We start from the raw sequence: 26,440 nt of genomic DNA, 5'->3' as shown, positions 1-26,440 counted from the left end.
CAAGTTGAGCACAGCAAAGTGAAGTGACTTTTTCAAGATTGCTAAGCAACCACAAAATCTAAAAATATCTCTTCTGAATTTTTTAGTAGTTCATTAGGAAGAACAGATCTCTCTGCAGCATTGGTATCAGCCCCTGATGAATCGCAGAACTGTACCAAAACCCCACCTTGTATTGCATTGGCAGACAGATGAAGAGTACTCAACCAGCTGATGCGTTCAGGGTAAAATAATAACCAAAATGATCCGTGCAAACGAAATGAGGTAGAGCAAAGTGTTCTTGACCTGGCTAGCTGGCTTTTTGGTCCTTTCCGTACATATAACAGAGGCTTTCATCACAAATCAAGCGAGGACTGGCCAGGTACAGCTAGCAGTGTTTGAATGTGGTTTGATCTTGTCAGCTTAGCAGATCTGAGTTTGCTTAGTGCTTAACTAAGCAGCCATTGGATAAGATCAGATATTCTAGGTTTCCTTTTGCTTAAGAAAAAAAGCATACGCTAGAAATGAAGCTTTTCAAGGGCATCTCTCCCAGGGAATCTGAGGAGAGTTGAAATTGCTGACCAATGGTGTTTCATGCTGTTAATGTATCTCTGGAAGAATGAGTGGGTTTCCTGTCATGTATCCAAATCAATGGGTTACTGTGGTTAGATAATGGTTTTGTGAACTGATTATTTGTGCAGATTTATTTTGCTTTGAAGAGATGGGAAAATAAAAGGTGAATGGTCCTCACCGAGCAATGAATGGGAACTCTTCTAAGGAAAAGTGAGTGAATGTTATTGGGGAGGGTGCTGTGTTTCAGAGAGGCTGTTGGTATTTAAGGTGCTCAAGGGTGACTTTAGGATCCCCTTCTCATGCTTTTCTTCCTGCTTCCCCAAATACCTTCTGAATCCCTTTTTGCTCATTCACCTCATCCATCCCCTCTGCGTAGCTGTGTGGGAGAAGGACAAACACATCCTTTATAATGGGTACTAGTCTTCCTCACATCCCCAGAGCGCAGCTGACTTAATCCTCAGGAGACAGGAATCACATGGCCTGTACATAGAGAATTTCAGAAGAGTCTAACAGGGCTGGATCTGAGGCTGCCCACGGATGCTACAGTGCCTCTCTCTGCAACTCACGGGAAGCCCGGCTGCTTGGTTTGGGTCACTCAGCTGGTGCAAGCCAGGTAGGCAGGCTGTTGTAAGCCTCTGTGTAAGAGGATATGCTAGATATGTTTTCTGCATTGAGGTGGGGTGAAAAAATGAAGGTAGGATCATTTAAAATATACTTGGCAGAGAGACCATCTCTACAACAGACTGGATAGAAAAAAAATCAAAAGCCTGGTGGAGTGTGGCAGTTTCTTAACTCCGAGGCACAGGCCCTCCTCATGGCATGTTTGGAACCTTAGGTGGATGTCAGAGAAAGAGAATAAAATGTTGGAAGAAAAGAAGAGTATGAGGAAATAATTAGGAGAGGAAATGCTTTTTCAATCTCTGTTTGCTATCAAATTATGTATACTTTTAGCCATATATGGGCATATTTCACTTCAGTAAAGAAAGCAATTCTGTTATTGCCTAACAGAATTTGTGTTTAGGTAACAGGAGGTGCTAAAATTAAAAGACAACAAGAACTAGTTCACCCCATTGTGGGTATTTTCAAGGAGGAGGGTAAGATCCCCAAGCAGAGTTAGGTGCCAAGCTCCTTGGAAGTTATTAGGGGTTTTGCATGCTGCTACCTCCTAAATGGACAGAAAGCGTAAGACTGAATGCAGGTTGGTGGGCAAATTAACGGGGAATGAGGGGAAATAAACTGACTGTAAAATTAGTGATTTGTTGAAGCCTGAATAGGTTGCTATTAAGTATCTGGGTCTACACCTCTCAGTATCTCACTTCAATTTCGCCTCTATTTTAATTTTTGACAAGTTTGCCAGAGGTTGCTTCCTTCTTTGCAGGATCTGAAATCCTGTTCTGCCAAATGAATTTCACAAATATAAACTATGAACTGGAATGAAGGGCTCAGAAATATGACATCTGGTAGCTTGCCCACTGCAGAAGGAGTCTACATGCATCACTTAGTCCAGGAGTATTAGCCATTTTAATCATTTCAGACCAAAGGATTAATGACTAAAACCATTTTTATTGTATTGTACAGTGAAGACACCAAAGTTGAACATCACACAGGATGAATACATCACAACTTTATAAAAGCTTTTTAAGCTCTTGAGCATGTTCAGTGAATGATTATGAAGTACTCATTGCCTCCCTTCCTCCCCCTTTTCCTTAAGGTATATCACAGGTATTTCCTTTACAAAAGGCATCAGTTATCCCTCAACTGAGAGCAGCACATACTGACATTAAGAGAATTTTCCCTAGAGCTATCTGTTCTCATCATAACTTTCTGTAAGAAGGTATACTAAAAATAGCATAGGAACTTCGGAAGAATCAGCATTTCTTAATAACATCTTTCACTCAAAAGGTAAAGGCTCAATACTCTCCTTATGGTACAAGAAACATTCTTCAAAGTGCTCTTCTTTAGGAAGGTCAATATATTATCTAGAAACAATGGAGCACTTGAACCAGTGACCCAGGGAGTTAGCAGAAAGATTTCCACTGACAGCCACAGACTCGACAGCCTTGCCAAGCCAAAGTGGGATGGAAACTGAAAGGCATTTGGCTTTCTAAATCACCACAGAACTTGGTCCTCTCTTTGGCTAGGAGCCACCAATAAAAGCAGCAAATCTGCTGCAAGATACAAACACGGTCCTTCACTATGAAGGGAAACTACTCAGTGACCCGCATTTCTTGTGACAGAAAAACAATAACCACCACCACCCCCACCTTTGGAAAGCAATGTTTCCTACTTTAAAGAGGAACTATTAAATCACAGGTCCCTCTAGTCTTTGTAGCAAAACACAGGAATAAAGCAAAGCTCAGCAGGTCTACCAGGGTCTCCAGATGGTAGGAGCAGCAGCCACAGTCTTCTGGGCAGGTTGCTTTCTGGCGAACAGGCAGGGTGACAGGGGTGAACTACGCAGAGCAGGAGAGTACGTGACATCTGCACCCATCTGAGCTTTGCAGAAATGCTTGATTAGCTGCACCTGAGTTTCCTTCTTGGGTTCATAGTAGGACAGAAAATGCATAGCTTCCTTGAGGCATCGCAGGTAGCCACTGTTAAAGTCCTGCTCTAGATTCTTGTGAATGAATGCTAGAAAAGAAAGAAAGAAGCAAATGCAGTGGATTAAGATCCTGAGCAAAATGTGGGACAGTGGTGATTCATGCATTAAGTTTCTTTCAAAAGCCTGCGTCCACGAGCCTCGCTCCTGTGACTAGACCCGGTGTGTTATACCCCTGTGTGCTTCAGGGGCCAGGGCTATTTGGGAGGAGCAGACCTTAAGCGGTGTGCAATACATGTTCTGGACTCACCTTGGTCCTGCAGCTGGCTCTGCTGCTTCAGGTAGCTGACAGCCACTTCCAGGATGTCGGCTTTCTCCAGCTTGGAGTTGGGCTGGTGTCTCTGAAACTCCTTCTCCAGGAGCAGTTTCAGCTGCTCGATGCTGCTGTTAATCCGGTCACGACGCATTTTCTCCACCACTGGCTTCCTCAGCTGTAAGAGAGATGCAGCAGATCGTTAAGGATTTTCTGAGACCTGACCTAATTTCCCCTTCTGATGCCCTGGTAGACACATGTTCAAGGATGCTTTCTTTTGGTGGGACAGCTTTGCGATGCTGCCTACCTGTTCTCCGCTCAGTTTAGTTTTTAAAAACCTGCATAGCCTCCTTTACCTCTCTTTAACCTATTTGCCTTCCCCCAGACCATTTTCTCCCTCCTTATCTCATCTTTTTTCCCCACGTAGTATTTATTTGATAGTGGCAGCCCACTGCAAAGAGCGCAGGCCAGCCCCTCCAATCCTGTCAAGGGCTCCACTTACTTTATTCTTTTCTTTTGGCAGCAGTTTCTCCTCCATGTGGATCATGAGAGTGTTACTGGGAGCCATTCTTAGCGCTCTCAGGCCTGGGCAGAGACCCCCACGTCAGGCTGCTGCGCTGAGCGTAAGGCTATGCTTTGGGAGTTACCGACTGCCTCTATTTATACATCGGGGAGCTTCAGCAGATATGTGAGTCTGGGGATTGCTGGTGTTTCCCACAGCCATCCAGCCAATCCAGGCACACAGCTGAACAATAGAGGAAGCATCTATTAGTGCATGGTACATTGATTGCAAATGCCCTGGAGAGAATAACCTTCTGCCCACGCTGGCTGGTGGAGTGTGCAGCGTGGCTCTTCGGGGCTGCCCAGGGATCTGGGAAAACACTGACCCTCCAGCTGGTTGTCCGGGATCAATTGCATTCCTGAGTCCCTGCCTGTGCCCGTCACGTTTGTGGCGTGGAGGAGGCACGCTTTTGGGGGAAGGCGGGAAAAGAAGAAAGGGAGCACTGTTAGGGTTAAAATCAACAGCACCAAGGACATCTCTCTGCTCTTTCTAGAGAGGGCACTTTACAGCCGTTAGCCAGAGTGTGGGTGTATTTGCGCTTGTCTGTACAGTCATTACACTTTTAATGGGTGAGCCAAAGCGTTACCAGTGGGAAACGACAGGTTTGTTTGCATGACGTTTCTAAATGCTGTGGAGAATCAATAGTCATGATGGCGGGATGTTGGGTGGACAGGGTGAATAAAGCGGGAATGGGAAGCAAATGGGAATAGTAACCTCTGTTTCTCTCTTCCCCTTAACACCCCAGGCTCTGTGAGCCCGTTGCACCAGTGTTCCCATTGCCATCATCAAGGAGAGCCACACACCTCCTCACAGAACTGGGCCCATGCCTCATCACCCCTGTAGCTCTTTCTTTTACCTTTTCTACTCTCTCTCTTTCATACAGACGTTTACAAGAATGATGGTTGAGATGGGTGGAAGAGTAGCATCAGATTCAAACCAGAAGCCCTAGGCCTTGGGAAGTAAGAGGCAGGTCGTGAATGGGATTTAGTGGCTGAGGCCCATCTTCGGACCTCAGCAAGGAGGCCAGTTCTGCTTCTTGCCCGAGATTTCTGGTGTGCTCTGTTCTCATCTGACCAAGGAGCATCACACTGCCCCGCCGCAGACTGTACCTGCCGCAGTTTGCCCAACGTGAGATCTCAGAGGCCACGTAATTGCCTCCCTGTGTAACCTTTAGCGTGTCATCCCCACTCCGTTTTCCTATCTGGAAAATGGGGATAGTGCTGCTTGCTTGTATTTGCATGAAAATTTTGGTAAAAATTAAGCAAACGTTATTTCTTTTATGGTAGAGGCAAGAAAAAGAATGAAGTTGCGTGGACACTTTAGGTCAGTTCTGATTTTGTCTTACGAGAAAAAATCTTTGCCTGGATACAGTCCCTGAGGCAGCACCGAAAATAACCCAGAACCTACCTGAGAAAGGCTGTGCTGCATCTTGCCATCTGAGGGTCTAGCCTGTAGTGCCCTAGGCAGAGGTGTGCTTGTCTTCTGCCAGTGCACTGCTCGTGCACGGGAGCGTGGCTGAGGTTCTGGAAATGGAAATGGTGGAGGGAAGTGTGCAGTGAGGTAAGAAAGCCAAAGACAATTTCTTACTTGGAAATCCTGAAGTGAAGCCTGAGTTTAATGGGCAGTTGACAGGAAGGAGGGAGGCGTCACTGAAATAGCCAGCTTCGTGGTTTTCATTGTATGGGCCTGAATGGGCTTAGCTCTTTGTGAAGGGCAGATGTTGTCCTTGGAGCCCTTTATTCCCTGCGTTGTGGGAAAGCCAGAAGACAAGACATCTCATGAACACTTTGAAGCAGTCAAAGGATTGCGATACAAAATAAGATACAGCTCAGAGACCATGCCCTAGCTTTTGCCAGCTATAATAAGGTGTTGGCCTTTTTCCTGTGTTCTTTGGCTGGCCTTCCTCCAGGAGCTGGTGTCCTGTGTTATCCCTTTCCTAGCAAGGGAGCAATGGTGGCAGGCCTTGAAGCTAGGACCTGACAGGTAGACATGTACCAAGCGGGTTGAAGAGACTCTTCAGTGTCAAAACCCATCTTTTTCCCAACTCCTGAGAAGCAGCCCTGACCTTTATTGCTGTATTATAACTGATAGCCAGATGGTCTTTTGGGAGTTGGATTCTGTCCCTTTAAATCATTCAGGCTCAAGCACCGTCACTAATGTCGCGAGTAGTTGCAAGGCACACTTCTATTGTCCCAACAAGAAATGTTATCAATAGGGGAAAATTATGGGAAGCGCAGAGAAATTCGAACCCACACAGCCTGGTGCTAATAACTCCTTTGTGGAGCCTGCACTTCTGTCAAGGCACGATGAACTCACATGGCTTTTTCACTGAGTAAGGCTGAAAAGCGCATGTTTCGCCATGCAGGCAGGGGTTTCTCAGAGGTCTCTGTTTACCAAGAGAAAGGGGCAACATGGGGCAAGGGGGCCGAGACACTGGTTCACACGCAGGGGTGGCCAGCAGGAATACCGAGCTCAGCTGCAGCACTGGCTGTCCCGGGGGACGGCTGGTTTGCTTCACCGTGCCTCAGTTTGCTCTTCTGGGAAATGGGAGCAGTGCTGCTAAACCCTTTCGCAGAGCTCTCTCAGAATCGGGAGCTGAGCCCGTGTCCGTGGCGGGGGTTAGGGACAGGGCTGAAGCGGCCCTCGTGCTCTTCTGGCAGCACTTGAGGGTACGGATGAACACCTGCGAGAACGAAGCGGAGAAGGAGCAGTGCTCCTCTGCAGTGGGAGTGCTAAGGGTGGCTGCTTCTCATTGTCTTGCAGAGGAATTTTTTTTGTCCCCATCTGTTGGGAGCCTGGCAGAGATGCTTCTTCCCTGGGACACCCCTCTGCCACCCCAGCCGCCTGGGGAGCAGGGCTCTGCAGGGTCTGTCCTGTGTACAGGCTGATCTCTAGTTGGCTTTTGTCTCTTCCTCAGGCCAGCCCATGGTTAGCATTGCTGGAAAGGATTTTTGACACAGGTAAAATGGAAGGGGTTTTAGGGCCTGGCTAGCTCTGATCTCACTTTCGCAGGTGATGCACTAGTGGCAGCATCACTGAGGAAGACAGTAGCAATGAGGACGCCTGCCAGGGTCCCAACTCGACCTGTGCTGACACATCTGCATGGAAATTATTACCTTTGAATGCCAGATGAAACTGTGGGGTCTGTATGTTGTGCCACGCTCATACCTTACTGTTGCCTGCTGGACGTGTCCTAATGTTTAAGATTCCTAGATTTTAGCACCACAAATCCCTGCAGTATCACCACATCCCTTCCTCATCCTCATACGCTTATGACTTGCTCTGTGGAGGTTTCTTGGATAAGGTTTGAAAAGACAGGGTACTGCCTATCTGAGGTGAACCCTAATGATCCTCTGACAGTTTTTAACTTAAGAGCCACTGCTTCCTTTGGCGTCACAGATGAAGATCCCTTCTCCCAGCCCCGCAGGTGCAGCTAACCCTGCCCACCGTGTTCTGCTCAGAGTGTTTCAGTGATACTACATTCTACATGGTAAATAGTTTAAAAATTGTTTGCCATGGGAGGCAATATATAAAGAAATTTTCCTGTAAAACTTGCTACTCGGGATTGGCTTCTTCCGCTCTCACAAGCCAAGCATAATTCTGCTGTGTGAACAAACGGAGCGGAGGCGTAGTGAAATCTGCCTCTTTCAGGGGAAAAGGTTATGTTGTTATTAGACCTATTGTATAAAGTATTCCATTAAATGTCATTAGCATGGCATTATCTTGCCTCCTTTAGACATTAGAACCCTGGCAAAAAGGGGTCTTTTATTAGTGTAAAGTACATTCTTCACAGGTTTAACCTTTTTTAATTAGTTTTTCTTTAGATCCAGAATGCTTAATATACTGCCATTCCCAGGTGCATAAGTGAAGGAAAGTGGACTTTGATCATTAAGAAACATATGAGACAATTGGATCTGCATTTTTAGGGTTGTTACAGGCAAAAGCAACTTCTATAGCTGCTTGTGTGGGTGGGTGACCCTGAAGTAGTCATGCACCAATGACATAGTCTTTCTACAGTGAGTATTACAAATAATTAAAAATTAAGGAGAATTTATTATTTTTCTGCCCAGCTGAAGTTCCCACTAGTCACCTCTCAGCATATTCAAGAGTGCACAAGAGGGATTTATTATTTCCTGGTATATTGACTCTGAAAGGTCTGGGGATTACAGCTGCTTTGCACATGAATAGCTGGAGTGTGTTGTACAAAAGGCATGGTCTGTGGGATAATGGAGTTGGATGTGGGAAAGCGCTGACCCTGAGGGAGAGCAGGCTGGTGCCTGATGGCAGGAATCAATTATGTCTCAAAGGAACACATTGCCCTGGGAGCAGGCTTTGCGGGAGCCACCATGTTATGTGTTTACCACCCTCCTCCTTCAAAACCCCATATAAACCAACCACAGAATATATCCTATCCTTCTGCTTTTACCAGGGGACTCGGCTACGCCTTGCTCTATAGTTACATAAGCCAGTGCTAGGTTAGTTATTATCCTGGTAACGTGACTGTTCCCCATCTCGGCAACAGGGCTGAGACCTGGCAGTTCTCTCACATGTGCTACCAGACGTTTTTGAGTTTTGCTCTAAAGCACCCCAGATTTTGCTGACTTCAGTGGGAGCACACGCTCCCCAAAAGTCCTCTGAAATACGCAGACCCCATCAGTCAGTCTGTCACTTACTCAGCTCTGGCCAAGGAAGAACAGCTTGTCACTAACAGTGGGGTGGAGGGAGCAAACACAGAAGCTGCTGAGCTCATGCGCCTCTTTCATTGTTTTGGGTGGGGTTTTTTGGAAGACGGTGGCATTCAGTTCTTACAACGGGCTCAGCATCTCTGAGGATCTGGCATTACAGCCAACGTTTCAAATGTCGAAATTTTGGCTTCAAGAAGTCAAGAAATGGGCTGAAAGTCACAGGGGTTTAACAAAAACATTTTGATGTTTCTAATAAAAATAAAAGTTTGGTGGGGTTTTTTTAACTTAGTTTTTGATTATTGAGCATTTGGACTTTGTTTGGATCAATATCATTAATTTTCTCTCTTTATATAATCATGAGGCTTGGATGTGAAGTCTTACTGAAGGCCATAAGTATTATGAGTCTCACGATAAAAACCACAAGACTTATCAAATAGTGCTGCCAAGCGTTTTGGCAAGGAGAAGGTATCCTGCAGAGAGAATATTTCAGAGGAGCAGGTTGAGAATTGGGAGTGTGGTTCCTGAGGTCTGGCCCCAACAACCACTTGCTGTCATTGCCAAGATGGGAATGGTGTGTTCGTGCCAGATAGCAGGGCAGTCACCTCTCCCCTTATAAGAGCAGCAATTAATCCTATCTGCATCTGTCAGATATTTAATCACTCAGCTCTAGCTAGGGCAGCGATGGAGAGGGGAGATAATAGTCACAGGCTTCCCTGGTGTCCCCTGAGCCTCATCCGATTGTTCCCTACCTTGGGAACAAATTTGTAACCTGAAGCTGGTTCTCCCTTATGCCCCAGTGAATTTTTCCCCTTCCCTTGAGTTCAGCCTGAGTTTTGGGATGTAAGCTCCTACTGGAATCCACTTTCTCGTGCTTGGCGGCTGTCAGTCACCACACTGTGGAGCACAATGGACGTGTGTCTGGTGAAGGTGTCTTGGGCCTCAGTGTCAGGTCCCACCCTGCCAGGCAGGTGGATTTTGGAGGACTGAACAACATCTGTGCCACATTCAGCTGGGAGTAGAATGAAGAGATCATGTCTGAGAAAAGCAGGCACCTGCCTTGCAGGCAAGAACCATTTTTCAAAAGCTAGATAGTCTAGTTCTGGTCCTTGCAAGGCAGAGTTTGGGTGCCCTCATCACTACGCCACATGTTGTCAGATGTCAGGATCAGGGGAATTTAGTGCAAGAAACAGAGCCAGACTCTCAAGAAAACGGTCTAGAGAGGGTTAAGAATAGGACTAGGACTCCCAGAACATCTCCAGTGTAGCTGGTAGTATAAACCGTGCCCTACGATCATCTGCAGCACCAGGTACTGGGGATCTGGTATGCACGTTACCACAACACTGTAGCTAAAGCAGAATGGCCCCTTCCTCATTTCTGAGTCACTGGTTTTATCCAGGCCAAGTGTCCAGGGCCTGAAATTCCCTTATAAACTCAGAGAGTTCATGTAATTCAGGGCACACGGCACCCTCTCCTCCAAGGAGCTCCAAGCCCAGAATAACCGTAACCGCTGGGAGGCAGCTGATTGAAATTAGACGGTGCTGACAGACAGATCTGCACAAGGACTAAGGACAGCTGCAGCTTAGGACTGAGGTTTTGGTAGGTCTTCAGGAGCACGAATAAGCAAATTAAAACTTAGTTGACTTTCTAGAGAGATCAAGTTATTTTCTGTCGAATAGATCATTAAGTATTTCCTGATCAAGGATTTAAGTGCATCTTCCTTTTCAGCCATTTTATGGGCTTATAAATAACATTTTCAAAAACCGCTACTGAACTTGAGTACAAAGGAAAACTTTTGCATCTGCTTATCTTGGTGGTGCATGACTGCGAGTGTGGTCCAGGCCGGTAATCCAAATTCTCCCACAAGCTAGGGAGTTGGCAGCTTTTCAGAGATGCCAAAGCTAATTAAAACAAAAGTGGGTGCTGAGCATCTTTGTAAACCAGATGTCTCAAATAGCCACTTGGCAATAGAAGCACTGCAACCAGTAGGTTATTTGAAATATTGAAATTTTGGGTTTCTCCTGCCTGCCTCATTTTTCTTCCTTTGTAAAACATTGCTATTAATACATCCTTATCTCACAGAGGAGGTTGCTGAGAATTCATTAGCTGGTATTTGTAAAGCACTTTGAAAATGCAAAGCCAGTGCATTATTCCTGGTCTTCTGGATGCTTTCCATGTTATTAAAATCAGGATTTCAGAAAGGCTTATCAGGGATCAAAACAGCATCCCAAACTTGAAAGGAAGCAAGACTGTTAAACCATCAACTGTCGCCTCCCCCTCCAGCCAGATGTTAAGCCCTAAAGAACTGAAGTGGCACAAGGAATTACTTTCCCAAGTTCCCCCAGCTGGGCTGACAGGCCTTGATCAATGGTTTTCTCCACAGTGAGTGCTATGCAGATGGTCTACCCAGAGCAAGGTTTCTGTGAAGTACAAAGGGAAGTCAAACACCATTTCTAATTCAGCTTGTAGCATGGCACACTTCCTTTATCCTCTGCCTGAATGCAGTGAATAGGAGAGCAGTGTGGGAAACTGGAAGGAACTCCAAACTCACACAGTCTGCGGGTCTGTAAGACACTCCTGTCCTCAAACCACATCTGCCTGTGACAGACAGAGGGAAAAAGAGTGACAGAATGAAAAATCAGATTATAAAAACTGCACGAAGGCAAAATAAACCCCGAGTAAAAGGAAAAAAGTGAAGGAAGCTATGCAGACAAACAGAAATTGCGCCAGACTCAAACAAGGGACTGCCAAGCAGCAGAGCAAGGAAGGGCTGGGAGGACGTGACAGGGAAGGGAGCTGCAGGAGCAGAACCTTGCTCGTCCACCAGTAAGGCCAAAGAAAATTGTCCCACTGAAGGTGGCAGACGTGGTTTTGGCCCACATGAAGACTTCTGAGCCACATGTTCTGTTCGCCTCTTTAATTCCCCAGATTTGTTTAATATGTCCTGGGAAACACAGACCCTTGATATTAGTCAAGCTGCTAGTAAGCTTATGCAAACTGTTGCAAACAGATACAGAAGCTGCTCCAGTCCTTGATTGCCCTGGCATGTTAATCTGAATTGCTGTTTGCTGTAATTTAAATACGGGCTTCAAATACAGGACTGATTTCCTCCTGCCAGCTTGGAGATGCTCTGCTGTAGGGGAGGCATTACCTCAGTTCAGCTTTGCCCAGAAGAATAACATGGTTTTTTGCTAGGACTCTCCATGGAGTCACTGAGAGATACCAAGAGACTCTGCTAACAGGTGTCACTTGTTGCTCAGTACCTCTGTCTTGCTGTTCTTTTTATCAAAGGCTGGCCTGTCCAAATATGATGGCAACCATTGCAGCACATCACCCATAGTGGTGTGACAGGGCATCAATTCCCTAGCCCCACGTGTCCGCTGGTGTGCTTTCCTTGAGCAAACGTGGAAAAAACAAGCTTTGAAACACAACCAGTGCAGGTCCCGTTCAGGCAGCCATCATCGTAATTTCGCAATGGGATTTTTGCGCCTCCTTGCTGCACAGCGCTGAGGGAAAAAGATGACTCCTACGGACCATGAGGATAGCATGATACTTTTGTATGACCCGTATAGATGTATAGGAGCTGGGCTCGGCTTTTAAGAAAATTAGATCAGATTTTATACCAGTAATACTATGGGGAAGCTTTTCTCTTCATTAACACTTCTAAACTATTCTGTGTTGCTTGGATGACAGAAAGGGGGAACAATAGACCAGATGCTGGTATTGGTATTTGGCAGGTGAAAATTCAGGCTCAAATTTTGCTGATTAGGATTTTGATAAATTCCACTGTAGGTGTAGAGGTAATTTGTATTTATGCCCGTTTACCGGAGATCAGGAAATAGCTCTGGAGGTACAAAAGCTGCAGGCAAAATCTAGCAGTCTGGTTCACTCTTCATGGAGTCCAAAGTTTCTGCTGACTTCAGTGAGGATCCAAGTAAGGTCCATAGGATTGGACCCATTTTATTTTTCACCTCAGGATGGTCTGTAGGGCTCAGCACTAATTAAGTCTCCTACATTTTGCTGTCTTTCTCGTTCTCTTTTCAGAAGCATTGCTCTGTCCCTACTCCCAAGCGTTTTTAGCTTTCTAAATGACTTACTAGCATAAGGCTATGGAAGATTGTGTATTTCTGAGTTTCCCACACCATTTCTTAACCATATTCATTCCTGCCACAAAGGAAGTGTGCCTGACTACAAACCACATTAGCAACGGTGCTTGCCTCTGCATTGTGTTCAGTGGGAAACCCTGCTCCCAAAAGGCCATCTGGGCAGCACGTATCAGGAGAGAGGCAATGGGAGAGCAATGAGCATCTCTCAAGACTTGGGAAAGCAGCAGCATCTTTAAGTCTTCCTAAAGAGCTAACATCTGGCAGAGATTCTGGGGGAAGGCTATTGCTAATGCCGTATTTTAAATGTGTTATCCAGATCCAGTATCTTGGGATCCTAATAAGTTTTCTATGCAATATGGTGTATGTTTGGAACCATAGTAGAAGGTGTATAATTCAGAATTCATTATCCTTAGTGTAAAGTCCACTGACTCTGCTAACTTTATAATGGGGAGGAATTTTTGTTACCACTTTTCTTCAGGATTTCCAACCAAAGCAGAAGTAGAGCATCTATTTTGGGTAATTGAGCATCTAATTTGAGTAACTCTTCCAAGATGGTCAGTAATTGGCTAATTTTTCCCCTGACAGACTGTAAAACTGAAGAGGAAATAAAAAGCTATTTTAAATATATATTTTTATTTCAGATGCTTTAAAATTCACATGTGACACAGGGGGAGGAAGTAGGAACCTCAGTGGATTTACCATCTGGGGGAGATTTTGCTACATTCACCTCACAGTAATACATTGAATACTGTAATTTTTATTATCACACACGTTCTAAATATGTGGGGCCTCCAGCCTCTATGGTTAAGTGAATTTCTCGAGGCCACAGAAGATTATTTAGCATTCAGCCTGCTCAGTAGCAGGCTTTGGGTCAGTTTGGATCCTCATGGAGAAGAAATTTTGAGCCCTTGACCCGTGTGGAGTGCACAGCCACTACTGCAGTGCAATCAGGTAAAGTGTTGGCACAACTATCTCCTACTCCTTTCCATTTGGCTTTGGACTGCTCAAACGTGGGGCAGCAGAGCTGTTCTGGAATCGCTGCTAGGAAAGCCAATGCTGCCTTTGCTGGGCTATGTTTTTTTCCTAAGGGACCTGAGCTCACGTTGCTCTGAAACCAGCATGCAGGTGCTAAAACGAGGGTACGGGCATCAAGGGGCTTGCCACATCCAGACGGCGTGAGGCACAGAGCATGGTGTGCCTTCTCCTGCTCTCAGCCTTGTGCTCCACTGAGCCCATGGCAGAGTTCAGGGCAGGAAATCTGAAGGCTTGGGTTACAGCGACAATGCCTAACCATGTAATTACTAAACAGCAGGAGAAAAAAAGGTCCATCGCATCTCAAGCGCGCGCAGTAAACAGACACGGAACAGGACTTGATGCTTGTGATCCTGGAAAAAATCAAGTGGGCGTTTTTATCCCGTACAAATCCTTCCTTCAAGAAGGTATATGGAAGTTACTTTCTTGGAGCAAGAAAGGAGATAGAGTTTTTCGTTCTCTTTTAACTTGAGCTAGATGTTGTAATAGCGGATTAAGCAAAACTTCTAGCAAGACCAAGGAGAGTAAGGTGGTTCAGGCTAGCATGACTCTTCCCTTGGAGTTATCTTTGTAATCCCCTGGGTCCTGAGTGGAGAAGAGGTTCACGTGTAAAATCCTGCTGTAGCAATCCCAGGTGGAATCAGCAGTGGCAGACATGGGGGTGGCAATGCATTCAGCCTGATCTGGATCGGCTGAGGGGCTGCAGCCAGCTGCCCCAGCGCAGGCAGCAAGAGCCGCTCTGGGCTCTCACCTCTCCCCCTCACACCTTCAGAACTACTGCGAAAATCCCAGAAACGGCCAGAGCCTGCAAACGTGACAGAAGAAAGCCAAAGGCAGACCAAGTCACTCAAGTCACGCATCTGCTCTACTGCAGTTTTATCATGGAAAGTTAATTTGTCCTCCCCCAAATTAAAAGTCCTGCGATGCAGGAATGCAATAATGCACAGATTACTGAGAAGCAGGCTTAGTTTCTTGTTGTGTACTGTGGGTAATTGCAGAGAACGCACCTGACACTTTAAACAGCTTTGTTGGACTAAAACTGGAGCGCCTGTTTATGTGACTCGTACCGGAAGGGGAAATTATTTCTGGTTTTATAGCTGCTTACTAGTGAGTTAATCTGGAAAACAGAAAATGTCTCTAGCAAAACTGCTAGCGGAGCCTGCTGATCGCAGGATTGGCATATTTCTTCTTCATGCGCTTGATTAATGAGCTCAAGAAATGAGTTACTACCCAGGAGTTTCTGTTTCAGAGAATCTCCCCAAGAGGGATGCGGAGAGCGAAAGATTGGTTTCAGAGGTGGCATTACATGGGCTCAAAGATAATCCACAAGCTTTGAGGAGAACATGTGAAATGGTGTCACAAAAGCTTTCCCACAACTTGACATAAAAGACTCAGAGCTCAACAGCTGCTGCTCTGTACGAAAAGAAGGGAGCCTATTCAAGAGCAGTACAATAGGGATGGAAAAGCAGATCCTGGAAGAGGTCATTTAAGCCTTACCTGGTCTTACGAATAATGAGTTGCAGAGTGAGAGAGAACTGTGTCCGTGTGTCTGTGTCTATGTGTATTCACATTGAAAGACATGCATGACCACACACATATATATTAATATATACACTAACACACATACACATACATTAATGTAAACACAAACAGTATATTAATATATACACTAATACACATACAATAATGTAATCACAAACAGTGTTTACTTACTACAGTAAGAGATCCCCAAATATAAGCCCTAACATTACTTGACAGTAATTTATCCAATGATTGTTATTATTCCTGTATTGAATCTTATAGAGGGAGATACTGATGCTCACAGAGAAGTGTGTTGAACTGATTAGGTGACATCATAGCACGTTTGGAGTAAATCTGGGACCAGAACGCATGGTTCTAGATGTGTGGTTAATGCTGCTGCCTGCCTGCTTCGCCCTTCTTGTAGTATAACAGGGCAGCATTGCTGTCAGCCTTGCTCCGCACAGTCCGGGGTGCACGTCCAGAGGACGCAGAAAACACTCTGCTGCCATTTCCTTCTTCAGCTGTTCGTGTGAGGTTAGAGCTCATAAAAGAAAGCAGTACTTGCACCAGCAGAAGGCAGGATAAATGCAGGCAGATCTGGTTCAAGTTTTCCAATATCAGTCTCTGGCTGTGTGTTTATAGGATACAAATAGCAAGACCGTTAACTCCTCCAGCTGCAGGCACCTATTGAGCAAAGACTGTGCGTCTCAATGCAGAAACTGGCCCAGTGGAGAATAATGAGGAATCAGGAATTTGATTTCTAATAAGTTTATGGGCTATGTAATTTTCTTCTGCACTCTGTTTTCCTTTGTGCATGGATTAAATGAAAATAATTAGAGTAAAACATGTTTTGAGGAGGGAATGAGAAAGCAGCATGTGAGACTGAACTGATCCCAAAACACTCTGAGATCCTTCTCCTCACGGATTTATCTTGCAGGTATTTGAAAATGGAAACATAACGCGCTTGTGACGTGACTTGAGAGTATTCTGAAGAGGTGCGTAAGATACCAAGGGAAGAGAGCAAAGATCAAAACAGAAAACGTTTTCAGTAACTGTGTGTACTTACAATTAAGAGTATTTATTTGCAGTGAGCCAAACGGGAAAAGCTTTTTTCTGTTTCACATGGGCAAAACTGGGGTCACAGTCACCTGAGGGAGAACAACTGGCTCTGGCTCTCAGAGAAAACAAGGTGAGCGGATTTAAAGAAATTCTGCTCTTTATCTCAGAAAGCCAGAAGCTGCTCGTGTGTGCATGTGCACTTGTGCCTGCTTAGGCGTGTGCCTCCGTGCGTCCCCGGAGAGGAAGGCAGCCCCACGCAGTAGCCTGCCTGCAGTGGTTTATTTCCCGCTGTCGGCAGCTGACCTCCTCCTTCCTCCACGCATGTGAACCCAAGGCTGCGTCTGGAATGCTATTGATCTGCGGCATTAGTCAGCAGCCTTTTCCCATTGAAGGCCAGCTCTTTCCCAGCTTCTGACACGTAATTCTGATCCCAGCCTTTCACGTACCACACACTCCCCACCTGCTCATCTGGGAGAAGGTCATTATCCCCAGGCCATTCACCGGCAATGGAGCATGCAAGAATAGATGCTTCTCCTATTGTGCTGCCTATCTGCCTGATTGGCTGTGGAGTGTGGGAAACTCCACCAAGCCGGAGACCCACAGACTCTCAGTGAGGTTGTACAGTATAAATATTGGGCAGAGGCAGCTTCCAGCAACACGTTTCTCCCGGACTTCCACTCTGAGACCTTCCTTCCTTCCTCAGGACAGATGGCTCCCAGCACTGTTTTCATGGAGCCCGACAACCTGCTGACACCAAAGGAGAAAAACAAAGTAAGTCTGGGCACAGCAAGGCAGCTCCGAGCCACGCTCTCAGCTGTTCTCGTAGCAGTTTACACCAGCTGAGAAACTGGTCCACATTGTTTAGGAACAGTGATGGGCAACAAACAGTCCTGTGAAATGGCAGGGAGAAGATCCTTCTAATAATAGGTCTCTTTTCCTTTGCTTTTTACAGCTGAGGAAGCCGGTGGTGGAGAAAATGCGTCGTGACCGGATTAACAGCAGCATCGAGCAGCTGAAACTGCTCCTGGAGAAGGAGTTTCAGAGACACCAGCCCAACTCCAAGCTGGAGAAAGCCGACATCCTGGAGATGACTGTCAGCTACCTGAAGCAGCAGAGCCAGCTGCAGATGAAGAGTGAGTATTGAATTTTGTTTCAGTCTCTAGCTTACTGCAAATCTGTGACAGTTTTATGAATCTCTAGCCATGCATAGTTGCTCTAAACTATTCTTTCTTGCCCCTCCCTCTTTTCTTCCCTTCTCTAGCTGCAGGATCCTTCCATAAAAGCTCTCAGTTCGACTTCAGAGAGGGCTACTCTAGGTGTTTGCAAGAAGCTTTCCATTTCCTCTCTCTTCATAAAGTCCGAACTGAAACACAGACCAAACTTTTAAGCCACTTCCAGAAGAGCCATTCAGCTGCTACGGAGGTCTCCTTTTCCCCTGGGAATCCCAGCACCCTGAAGCAAGCATCTCCGAAAGACGCCAGTACTCTCTGGAGGCCCTGGTAGTCGGGGGAGTCCTTACTTCATGGACCTCTGCCTTTTACAGTCCAGAGGAAGGATCTGACTGCATCTGATAGTCCAGCTCTGATCCTCTCTCCTGTAGGGAATTTTATTTCCCTGTGTATTTTATTTATGTGTGAAAGGAATGGCATACTTTTGACTTTTACAGGATCCTTTGGCAAAAGTTCAGGCATTCCGTTGAGTGGTATTGAAGCTGTGTAGATACTGCTGCTAACAGTAACACAGCATGCTGCCCAGTCAGGGGGTGAATGTCTTCAAAATGAAGGAGGGTATTTTTGTAAATGTTACAGTTGTGACGGACAAGAATTGCTGTAGGAGAGATTTCTCTCGTATTGCTTGTAAGAGCCATCAGCTTTGCTCTGGCTTGACTAGTGGCACTTGTTTGCTCAGTCACTCCGGAGGATAAATTTACTACCCTTTGGTTCATGCACACTTGATTAAAATCAATTTCCCTCTGTTTGCTTATAAATTCTACAGCATCAAAGATGGTTTTTGTTTTGTTTTGGATTTTTCCCCAATGACCCTTTCATAGTCCTAGTATATAAAGTGTGATGGATGAACAGAAGCTAGGAAACTATGTGGAATATTTCTACTGTTTGCTGCTTTTTTCAATTTAGAAAAAGAGTATGTTACTGCTTTATGTTAAAGAAAAGGTAGTAGGTAAAAGGCTTGATTTGTCAATGTTATACATTCTGGGTGTAAGCTATGCTTTTTCTAGCATTTTCATTATAATAATGATTTTTTGTCTGTTTTGAGTGGTTTAATTCATGGTGGATAGCGTTTCTCCCACTACTGGGACAGCCCTATGGCTTACATGCATACTATGTATGCGTCTCTGTGTTTGTAGAGAGCAATAAAATGCATTTGTGTGCAACTTCTGTCTGGGTTTTCTCCTTCTGAGGGATATGCAGCCACTTGCGCCCCTGAAGAAGACTAAGATGTTAGTCTTCTAAAGAGGTGGGATTTTCTGTAAAGCGAAAGGAGCTCATATACTCGTCTACTCTGTATATTCTCATGACTCCCATCACGTGAGCCCCTTACACCCTTAACCCTAAGCAAGTGCTCCTGTCATGCAGATTGTCTCAGCTGAATCGTATTGAGCATTTCCCTAGTCACTGCCCCTCCTATCCACACAGAACCTTCTCCCCCAAGTAGTGAAGCCCTGGACCTGAGCACCTGGTCTCCCTACAAGCAGCAGCTGGAACCCAAGTCCTCCTCCCACACCATCGTTTTATCTCATACTGAGAGGAATCAGACTCGAATCACTGCAGTGCTGTGTGTCCTCTGATGCCTTCCCACCATTTCTTCTCTGAGAGCTCAGAGGGGCAAACAAACTGTCCCGCAAAGCCTCAGGAAAGAGCCCTGCTGCAGCTCTGTTGGCAGCAGCACGGAGCAGGGGTGGCAGAGCCATGGAGGTCCTGCAGACGCGGACGGGTGAGTGCTGCCCTGGCAGGGATACGCAGACCTGGGCCTTTTGTTGCTGTTTCGCCTACCTCGGGGCTCCTTGAGCATCCCTCGTCAGAGTTTGTGGAAGCTGTGCCTGAGCCAGCAGTAAGTTCTATCCCTGGGATGCGTCTGTGTCCTGGTTTCAGCTGGGATAGAGTTGGCTGTCTTCCTGGTGGCTGGTGCAGTGCTGTGTTTTGGGTTCAGTATGTGAAGAATGTTGATAACACTGATGTTTTCAGCTGTTGCTCAGTAGTGTTTGGACTGTGGTTGGGGATTTTTCAGCTTCTCATGCCCAGCCAGGGCACCTGACCCAAACTGGCCAACGGTGTATTCCATACCATGGGACGTCCCATCTAGTTTAGGAACTGGGAAGTGGGGGTGGGGAATTCGCCGCTCGGGGACTGGCTGGGTGTCTGTTGGTGAGTGGTGAGCAATTGCCCTGCGCATCATTTGTACATTTCAATCCTTTTATTACTACTGCTGTCATTTTATTAGTGTTATCATTATCATTATTAGTTTCTTCTTTTCTGTTCTATTAAACCGTTCTTATCTCAACCCAGGAGTTTTACTTCTTTTCCCGATTTTCTCCCCCATCCCACTGGATGGGGGGGGAGTGAGTGAGCGGCTGCGTGGTGCTTAGTTGCTGGCTGGGGTTAAACCACGACAGTCTGGCAGCCGGGGCCTCGGCACCACCTGCAACCCATCCCCTCTCCGTGTGAGGACGGGTGGAAAATATGTTTGAGGCAGTTGGTTTGCGCTCACCTTGGTGCTGTAGCGGTTTTGCTCTCTACCAAAGGCAGCTAGGTTAAAACTGCTTCGGGTTTCTCTATAGAAGCAGCAGGCACACAGGTAGAGCAACAAACTGTACCTCCTATATTTACTTGGCCTGAGATCATGAAGGAAATTTGTAGTGAAGAAGGAAATCTCTCTAGCTTAGGCTCCCTTGCCCTCCCTTAGCTTGTTCTGCCATTAGCTTGCTTCCTCAGGAAGCAATGGTGTTGTGTCAGTAATACTTCACGCTGGTTTGGGCCCTCCTAAAAGCCAGGACCTTGACTCAAGTGGGGGGAGCTGATCTCTCCTCTCAGCAATAAAGAGTTGTAGAGTAGAAAAAGGATTCCTGGAGAGCCTTCTTTCTTGTCGTAATTACTGAATTGCTAAATTATATGCTCCTAACGTTAAAAAAACCTCTATTAATTGTTATTGCAAGCATGATTTCTTCAGAAACTTCAGAATATTGGCCAGCAGAAATAGCCAAGATCCTGTTCTGGGTTGCATGTCTTAAATGAACAGCTCTATTTCTTTCATGTGGAACACAGGTGCTTTTGAAACAGCAGTAGTGGATTAAAAAAAAAACCAAAAAACTGTACTCCACCACAACAGGAAACTTCCATAGTCTGTCCCCCGATTGGGCATATTCCCTACAGCTCAGTGCAAATTCCCTTCCTCTGACAATAAACCAACCATGATAATAAACTAAGTTTGTGCAAGCACAAACTTAGGTGGAAAATGTTATATTTTGATAAAAGAAATGTGTTAGTTCTGCAACTTATGTATGAAGTTATGGGATTTTTTTGCTAGAAATATGTAATCCAGTTATGTTAGCCAGAAATCACACATTGCTTGCTCATGCAGGTTTTCATTTGTCTTTTGTTATGACAAGGAATGATTTGTTCTGCCATGTTTTACCACTGATTTGTCATATATATGCTTTTTATTGCAATAGGGAATTTGGGGTCTGTGGTAGGAGATGCCATTAAGTGACAGAGTCCCAATACACTCTTTTATGCTGGAGTTCTTGGCAGTAACTTTGTAAAGCGATACCTTAATTTCATTTGGGAATTTGAGATGTTACTATAATGTAATAATGACATGATGTTGTTATTGTTATCCAGCAAGTGAATTGGCTCATGATATGGAGAACTTGCTATATAAACTATAACTATGCAAAACGATTGTCAGAGCATTTAGAACAGAAAAAAATTCCTTACTGCAAAACATTCTTTAGATATATACAATTTTTTATTATTGCACTGTGAACACAATTTTATGAAGCTAAAGCCCTTGCAAAGTTTATAAATGATATTTTAACTTTTTTTATTTTTAGCCACCAGGGGTCACAGTTACTGTAAAAACACTTTCCCCTTGGATGAGTAAAGTCAGTTCAAGCAGAATTTTAGGGTTTTCCAAGTGTATGCTTCATGTGATTTGGTTTGCTTCACTTTAATGATCAGATATCAGATGTCAGTCAGTGCTGGAAACTTCATAAAATCTTTTCCACCTCCCAGTTTCCGTGTATGACATTGTAATTGTTTGTATGTGGACAGATGACTAGGGTAACTTGATGAAGCATAAAACTGATGTAGAGAGTTTATTTTTTTTCTAGCAGTACTGGAGTAGAATTCTTTTAAAATTTAGTTGTGTAAGCTGGTGCAAAAGCTACTTTCTATCACTTATCTCACTAGTATTTGATCTGTAAAGGATAATTTAAGCAATTCCTTGATGCTGTAAAACTTAGGACTCTGCAGGTCTGTTGCTTCCATTTATGTTTAAAGATTTTGCCCCCACAAAATGTTACTCAACATTTTCATGCTAGAGTCGTTTTAAAAAGACACCACTGATGTATTACTGACACATACTTACATGTTCTTTTATTGATGCTTCCTAAAGCTAAAGCTTTAGAAATTATCAAAGTTAGAAGGAACAAAGAGTTTTCTCTGTCCGATGTCTTCAATATCACTTAAATTGGAGTAATTTCATTTCACTATATGTACTAGTGAATATTAGTTTTAATTCTGGACACATTTTCCAAGTGGCTTATATGGGTCTGTCATGACATTACAGCAGGAAAAAAGCACTGGGAAAAACCCCACCAAAACAAATAGGCAATGAAACTTAAAAAATGTGCAGGATGACTGGATCATAGACCAGTATGCTATTGGAAACACATTTATAATGCTGGGTTTTTTTTATTTTTTTAATCTTCATGTGCTGCTCTGTACTCTCAAAATACAGATAAACTGCATGCAACCTGCCTGCATCAGAACCCTGATGCAGAAGACGGTTGTTTGTTCTTAAAGCAGGTAAGGTCTTCAGCAAAGTGTTCAGCCCCAGGCATTAGACCTCTGAATGCAAATCTGAGTGCATAATAATGGGACAGTGATAGAACCGATTTCCACTCTCCAGCCAGAAAAAAGCCCCATATAGTATGAGTCACCAGCCTGCACACTGAGAGATACCTGAGTCACAGAAAGCTTACCACGCTCTTGGGGTAGAGAGCACCCTGGAAATGTTCTGTAGGTGCTGTCCCAAAGCAACCACAGTTATACTACATAATCCAGGGTTAGATGGCCATTGAACTGAGGCGGATTCAGGATTCCTGATCTGGAATCACAGCTTTGGACTGGAACCAGCCAGAAGGTTCAGACAGGTGTAGATGGAACGGTGGCTCTGGCCCCTGTCAGCTCAGTGACCAAGCAAGAACAATAGGAGATGCATAAACAGATGTTCATAAACAGACTTCCCGTTACTTAGTCTTGAACTAATCCCCTCTCATCCCCTGCCCAAGATCTAGGGTTACTCTTTTGCCCTCTTCCTTCTCTCCTAACGGTGAAGGCTCAGATTCTAGCCCTGACTGGGGCTCTGCCTTCCACACCTCACAATGCCCTTGCTGTGTGCAAGCTCCTGGGCAAGGACATGTGCGTGGATCTTCCCAAACCCGACGATGGAATCTCTACAGGACTGCTGTTGTCTTATCTCATAAATGGAATACTCCTGTCACAGGATCTACTGACTACAGTATCATGTGAACTCCATAGTGTGGTTCAAATAAAGAATTGCTCAATATTTTGACCAATTGTATGAGGAATTAAGACGTCAGCATAAATGAAGTCTGCTTCTAATACCCTGCTGTGGAGTCGTCCTGGCATAAGGAGGAAGTAGAGAACTGCAGTAACCACTTGCAAGAGTTGGTGATTCAGACACTCATGGACAAAACCACAAGAGCACGAAGATGATAACCAATTTGGAACTGATCGTCTGGTCACTCCAGGATGCCTCAGACCTCATTTGTCTCTGGTTTGTCTAACAGAGATATCTTCTGTGCCTCAGTCTCACACTGCCTGCTTGGGGAAATTGAAATGCACAATGCTATGCTGGTGCCGCTATCAAAACAGGAGCAAAAAACCCACTGAGACTGACCGGCAGTTCAACCAAGCCTAAAAGGCAGTTGGAGGTCTCAGGAATATTATGTTGACATGAGTTTGGGGAAAACGGGCAACTAGGTAGAGAGGGAGATTCAAATTTGCTAGTCCCTTAAGGGAAAGACACCAACAGGAACTCACCTTTATTGCTGTATACTGAAGAACTCGGAGATGAGAGAAACGTTACAAGTCTTTCCACCGCAAGACAAGCTTTGATCAGCACGTATACCCTATCAAGCACAACGTATTTCGAGCGTGAGACGTAAAGCTACAGGAAACTTGTCCTTCTAAGTTCCACTGCTCACAAACATATTTGATCACAATAGGAAATGTTATCTTTTTTCATTCTCAGACTGCACTAAGTCTGTTGATTTTTTTTTTTTTTTTTTTCCCCAGGAGAGGTATTTGCACTTCAAGAGCACAGCTGTTATACTGCAGTCCAAAAAAACAAACAGACTGGTAAAATGATAAGTGGTTAAAAAAACCCCTGAAAACATGAGAAGACTGCTGCTATCTTAACTTCCAGGCTCCATATGTGTTCTACCAGCGATAACAAAACTAAGGAGTCAGACTGGTGGTTTTTAACCTTCTGAGAAGTGATCAAGGGCACGCAGCTCTGGGAAACCTTTGAGCATTAGCTGTATAGAGGGCACCTGCAAACGTAAATCCTGGACTAAAGATGCTGGTGTGTGCACGTGTGTGAAGGAGGGGGAGAAGGTCTTTGCCCTCCTCATAGTCCTAAAAGGCTTCTCTCAGGACCCATTATTTCTTATGTCTTGTAGATCAGTATTAAATCACTTGAAGACAATACTGCCCTTCAGCCGTCCAGAGCAGCGTTTCTGTACCTTCACACCCAGGAAAGTCCTTTTGCTTCTGAAGAACCAGGCACAACCAGTCTGTGATTATTGGAGTCTGATGGAAGCTGGTATGAATCTACACCAGGCTTAGGGGTTTTGTATTCTGAAATGGTGATGGGGTCATGGGAAAAAAACAAACCAAACAAACCCAAACCCAACCTTGGTCTGCAGTTAGGGAGACAAGTTGGGAATGACCTGATTAGAGGAATACTGCTGAGCTAAATAGGTACTTCCCACCCAGCCATGAACTGCACTTTAAAGTGGGACAGCCCCTGGGTTCTCCCAGCTGCATCACAGTGATAGACAGCACTACCGATTTCTTGCCTAAAAATTTAGTGCTATATTAGCACTGAATGCTGGCCGCAGCCAGAGAGATTTCTAACAGTGAAAATCCTGTTGCAAAAGTGATAATACCAATGAATTTTGACTTGTCAAACCCATGCCAGGGCAAGGTGAGGCAAGCTCAGACCTTCTTGTTACATGAGCAGCAGTTGTCCTTTGTTAGAGAAGTGTGATCTGCCGTGTCAACTGAAACCTGAAGCAGTGGAAAAGAACTGGTGATGTGTAGGAAACTGAGGCAGCTGCCGGATGGTAAAATTAGTACATGTCAAGAGACTACTTGTGATCACTTTACAGTGGAAAAGTAACTCTGTCCCCCAGCCACCAAATCTAGAAACCCCCCAAGCTCTGTCATTATGAAAAGAGGAAGCCTGATATTCGTATTTCACCATTTTCCTGTCTAAAGGAGCTTTCACTTTCTTTCATCTTATTTTGTCCACGCCAAATAGCTCCATAAGTTCGCATAATCGCCTGAAAATCAGAGGAAAAGTTGAGCAAACTGCATGCATGGTGCACCATGAACACAAGTTAGAGATGGGACTGGTAATGAGCCCACGGTCTCACTTGGCTTTTGCGTCCTGTCCCAGACCGTTGGTCGCGTACCCTCTGGGTGCTGTGCATGTGCCAGAGCTGGCCGGCCCCGGCATCTCCGAAGTCAGCGCTGGAGATGCTCTGCCAGACTGACTGCGTGGTCTTTGGCAAGCCAGTCTGCCTCGCCATCGCTGTGAGCCAGTGCAGGCACGCTGACACAGAAAAGCAATAGCGCTGCCACCCCCCCAGCATCCCCCCCCCTTACTGCAGCTGCTGTTACTGTTTTGCAGCTGCAGAGTGAAATAGGCTGAGGCGTGGAGGACGGAAACTAACACTATAGATGACTCTCTCACCTTCTTGTCAGAATTAACTCTAGCCTCAGCCACTTCCTAATTGCCGTTGGCGTCACGTTTACTTGTAGTGCGGTGGGACTGGTGGAATGGGACCGAAAGGAGACAGACCTCTTCTTCCAGCAGCTCTGCTGGTTGGTGCCAGTTAAACTGACTGGAGACTCCTGGTATGCTTGCCCTGCAAAGCTTAGGCGTCAGAATTATGGAAAGCTAATAATAGGAGTTTGATGCCTCTTAAGCTACGCAGGCGAGTTACCGACTTTTAACAGATGTGGACCGAAAATACAATCCCTGCCATGGTCTAGTTGGGCCGGTTTTAGTTGGTGGACATCCTGGCAGAGGAGCAGATGTACAGCTCCCTTGTCTCGCAGGTCTGCTTCCCTGCTCCATGAGAGATCCGTTGCAGTTCTGCCCTCATCAAAGGCCTAGACAAAAAGCTCGTCGCTTTGCACTCTTCTCGTGCAGTGTCCTGCTACAAGAAATGCTGCCCACTCATTTCAGAAATTAGTGAAGTCTTATCGCTTTTCTTTTTCCTTTTTTAATTCAAAATGAGAGAGGGGGAAATGTGCATTTACATAAACTGCTTCACCCGCAGTATTCGAGGAACAGTGACCCACTTCAACAACATATTTAATATTCATGACAACAGCTGTTTTTTAAATGCTGCCTATGCTTTTGGTAATCCAAACATCTGCTGGGAGGCTGAAGCTGACTGACATGCCAGCACCTTAAACCAGTTTAGTGATCCAGCTTGCTCACCCCACAAAACACACAGGAGGTACGGAAGGAACTTGAACCAAGTGTAACAGCAGACTCGGGTATTTTGCTCTTTGGTCA

General features: G+C 45.2%; 2 protein-coding genes across 6 annotated transcripts in view; one reads left to right on the top strand and one right to left on the bottom strand.

The window, feature by feature from the left end:
* Positions 1-18,837, top strand: part of LOC142030814 (transcription factor HES-5-like) — a 32,650-nt gene extending 13,813 nt beyond the window's left edge. For 2 of the 5 annotated variants that reach the window (XM_075027162.1, XM_075027161.1), the window contains exons 2-5: positions 16,242-16,493; positions 17,067-17,134; positions 17,316-17,496; positions 17,625-18,837. In XM_075027162.1, the coding sequence (XP_074883263.1) occupies positions 17,072-17,134; positions 17,316-17,496; positions 17,625-17,866 (486 nt within the window). In that variant the 5' untranslated portion in view covers positions 16,242-16,493; positions 17,067-17,071 and the 3' untranslated portion in view covers positions 17,867-18,837. Of the gene's footprint in view, positions 1-3,962; positions 4,025-16,241; positions 16,494-17,066; positions 17,135-17,315; positions 17,497-17,624 lie in introns of those variants that run through there. The other 3 variants (XM_075027165.1, XM_075027163.1, XM_075027166.1) reach the window with 3 other exon arrangements.
* On the bottom strand, positions 1,737-4,037 carry LOC142030813 (transcription factor HES-5-like). Its single transcript, XM_075027160.1, has 3 exons — positions 3,904-4,037; positions 3,399-3,579; positions 1,737-3,180 (listed from the first exon to the last, which is right to left on the bottom strand). Exons 1-3 carry the CDS (start codon positions 3,967-3,969, stop codon positions 2,915-2,917), a joined length of 513 nt encoding a protein of 170 aa, XP_074883261.1. The 5' UTR covers positions 3,970-4,037; the 3' UTR covers positions 1,737-2,914.
* Positions 18,838-26,440: the final 7,603 nt, after the last annotated feature.

The sequence above is a fragment of the Buteo buteo genome, chromosome 5 (genome assembly GCF_964188355.1).
Source record: "Buteo buteo chromosome 5, bButBut1.hap1.1, whole genome shotgun sequence".
Taxonomy (NCBI): domain Eukaryota; kingdom Metazoa; phylum Chordata; class Aves; order Accipitriformes; family Accipitridae; genus Buteo; species Buteo buteo.
Note: the sequence above shows the minus strand (reverse complement) of the source record. Positions and strands in the feature narration are given on the sequence as shown.